The sequence below is a fragment of the Alligator sinensis genome, unplaced genomic scaffold (genome assembly GCF_000455745.1).
Source record: "Alligator sinensis unplaced genomic scaffold, ASM45574v1 scaffold1024_1, whole genome shotgun sequence".
In the NCBI taxonomy this organism is placed as follows: domain Eukaryota; kingdom Metazoa; phylum Chordata; order Crocodylia; family Alligatoridae; genus Alligator; species Alligator sinensis.
In genome coordinates this window covers 656,167-659,447 of record NW_005842598.1, presented here as the reverse complement: position 1 = coordinate 659,447, position 3,281 = coordinate 656,167, and the positions used below count along the sequence as shown (strand labels likewise).

Here is a 3,281-nt window from a genome sequence, read left to right as displayed (position 1 = left end):
TGCCTGATTGTTGTGGTTTGGGTTTTGTGTGTGTGTGTGTGTGTGTGTGTGTTTGTTTTTTGGGGGGGGTTGTGTGTTTTTGTTTTGCAATGGGAGAGAAAGGGAGAGAGAGAGAGAGTCGGGGCAAGGGGGGGACAAAAAATCTTAGAGCATAAATGCCTTTGCTAACATTTTTGTGTGTCTGATCTTTTCTTCCCTGTTTCCAACTCGGAGAGAGTTGATAAGTGCTTCAGTTTAATCAGGCTGCTCTTGCTCTATCTTCTTTCTTCACTGATCTTGCTTAGTTCAGAGGGGCTTTGCTCCTGGTTTACAGGTTTAGGTGGGTTGTTTGGGGGTTTTCTGCTTGTGCAGTGGGTTTGGTTTTGTTTTTCGAACATGAAATGAGTTGACTTTTCACATTTTGTGGTGGCTGGAGGACAGAATTAAAAGGAAAGGACAGGCACCCTGAGGTTGTCTAGTGCTTTGCAGCCACAGCAGGCTGCTCCGCGGTGGGGGGAGCTTTATAAACAGTGTCTACTGCTAAGTGTGCTACCCCTTTAAGAGACTGGTCAAGGAGTCCTAGCTCAGAGAGAGAGAGAAAGAGAGAGAGAGAAAATCAATCGGTTTAGAAGGTTTGGACTCACTTGACAGGTTCAGTTGGAGGCGATCATAGGTGGCTGCTGTGACAAAGGGAAATTGTGCTTTTCCAGCATGCTAACTGACCCTGATTTACCTCAGGAGTTTGAAAGGTGAGTCGAGTTTCTGTTGCTATTATTTATTTAAATATGCGTGTGTCTGTCCCCGAGTGTGTGCGTGTGCATGTGTGTGTGCATAGGCACATCTAGAGAGAGAGAGATTTTACGTAGGACACGTATAGTATATACACACAACTCTCCCTTTTGCAGCTGGCTCTGGAGCAGTGGGGAGATGCTCCCCCAAAAGACTGCCCGATGGAGAAGCTTTACCTTTGCTATTCAGATTACATGTCACTGAGCTGGATCATTTTGTTGCTGTTGTTTCTGCCTGAACTGGATTACAGGAATCTGGGAAGTCCTTTAAATCTGCTTCACCAGTGATGCTTTTCTGGTGTTGTTTAGCTTTGTTTAGCTCCCTAGTGCGGATCTTAATGAACACTATCATGATCTCTCTGTCTCTGTCTCTGTCTGTCTCTCTCTCTCACATACACACACACACACACACACACACACAATCTCTCTTCTCTTATCTGAATCAGTCTACTAAAATATGGGAGGCAGTATTTGATGCAGAATGCCTTCAAGTTTAGCATCTCTCTGTCTTAGAGTGATTTCTAGGGTGACATTAGATGTCTAGCGGTGAGTGAAACGGTGGGTTTAACTTCCAGTTTGATCCTTCAGTAAAACTTTGGGAGGCAGTCTGTAAAGCACATGACCTTTTGTTGATCTAACGCAAGTGATTATTTTTAGTCAAGTTAACATCACAGCACTCTGTCAAGAGAACATCCTTTAAGTTGCCCAAAAAGTGCAACTCCTGATTCGAAGTTTTAGCCAGCTCCTCTCTCACTGCATGTCAAAAGCTGAATTTTGATTTATGACTTATTTATTTTCCTCTTGTTAAGGAGGGGGGCATGCATGTTTGCAATGAAGTTTTTGCTATCACTGGCAATGGTTTTTAACCTCCTACAGCTCAGTGCTTATTTCACATCAATCTGGCTTTTCTAAAATATGTTTGGAAGCTTTCTATCATACATTTATACACATATCCATTGAAGTTTCAGCACCAATTCCCTCCAGCAGCTTAATTTTTAAATATTATAAATAGCCTCATGTTTTGCGCTATAATAAAGAATTCAAACTTTTCATTTCTAAGTGGTAAATAAAAGAATGCCAAGATGCATGTTACTTAGGCTTTTTTTTTCATTTTCATGAAAGCTACCTTCTGTATAAACATTTGGTTGTATCTGACTATGCAATGGAAGCTAGGTGCTAGACCAGCTGGTTAAAAATATGCTAAGTCAAGCTGTTCATCTCTCAAAACTACTGAATTTGATAGTAAAGGCAGAGAAAAGAAAGCAAGATGAAAACATTTTAAGTGGGCAGAGAAACACACATTCAGTGAAAGGACAAGAAAAAATTCTGGGATCAAAAGAAAGGAGAAAAATAAAATTAGGGAGGAAATTCAGAAAAGCAAGAACTATTTTAACACTTTCTGCTGTCTTTTGTGGCTAAAACACTTTGTTACCAGAAAGCGGAACTGGCATTGCTAAACTGCTCCAAAGGTTTCATTTAATTAAATTAATTTTCCAACTCTACTTAAAATACTCGGCATTTTTCTTTTGTTTCTTATTATTACAATAGAAGAGTAAAGATTGTTGTTGCTCATGTACTGTATTTAGTTATCAACAACAGTACCTGGAGTAACTGTTACTGTTAGTGGTGATGAACCCAAAGCTAATACAAAAATAACTGACAATACAGTCAGTGATTAAATGCGTTTCTTTTACTTTACTAAGATTATACATAGAGATTTGTAAGCAAACTATTAGAATGTTTTTGCACTTTGAAATTAATGGAATAAGTATAAAGTATGTTATACAAATGCATTCCTTTTATTTCTGAGTTTTTATTTTTTTTTCCTGAAGTGTTTTTTAAAGAATTCTTTTTTAATATTGACCCAAACTTTTTCCATGGTAATAAAACTGCCTATTTTTTTTTTCCAAGCAGACATTTCATTTTCAGAGCTCAGAGATCTGCTCTTGTAAATGTTCTAGTTAAATAATCAATAAGCTGTTATTCTTTGTGCTATGCAGATATCAAAGGATAAGGATAGGAAGCAATAAAATATAGACCTTGCAACACATGATTTTTTTCTACCATTTTTCCTGTGCAGTTGCAATTGGTAATATAAACCAATATCTCTGTTAATTATTACCATTTGTTTACATTGTGTGCATGTGTTTGGCTATAGTTACACACGCACGCGCGCACACACATGCACAGAGCAGGTACTGTCTATATTGTATATGTATATTAATTAAGACCGGCATAAGGACACATACAGTTAACTTGCATATCTAAGTTATAAATGCATCACACAGAAGAGGTTGTTCTTGCACTGTTACATTCTCATCAAGCACAGTTCTTTGAGTGTGTTTTCTCTAGTCATCGAGGTCTCACCTGTCACATCCATGTTATCAGTTTCAGTTTTGTTATTAATATGCACCAGCCCTTTTAAAACTGGCTAGCGAATTACAAAGAGGTAAAAAATTAGCGTATAGAAGTGTCTGCCGTGAAGGTCTCATGGTGTGTGTAGGTCCTGCGGAA

General features: G+C 38.4%; 1 protein-coding gene across 2 annotated transcripts in view; it reads left to right on the top strand.

Annotated features, from left to right (window-relative positions):
- The first annotated feature begins 594 nt into the window (after window positions 1–594).
- SOX5 (SRY-box 5) overlaps window positions 595–3,281 on the top strand; it is a 404,814-nt gene continuing 402,127 nt past the window's right edge. The window contains exon 1 of one of the 2 annotated variants that reach the window (XM_025214719.1): window positions 595–728. In XM_025214719.1, coding sequence (XP_025070504.1) covers window positions 691–728 — 38 coding nt within the window. In that variant the 5' untranslated portion in view covers window positions 595–690. The remainder of the gene's footprint in view (window positions 729–3,281) is intronic. The other variant, XM_025214720.1, reaches the window with a different exon arrangement.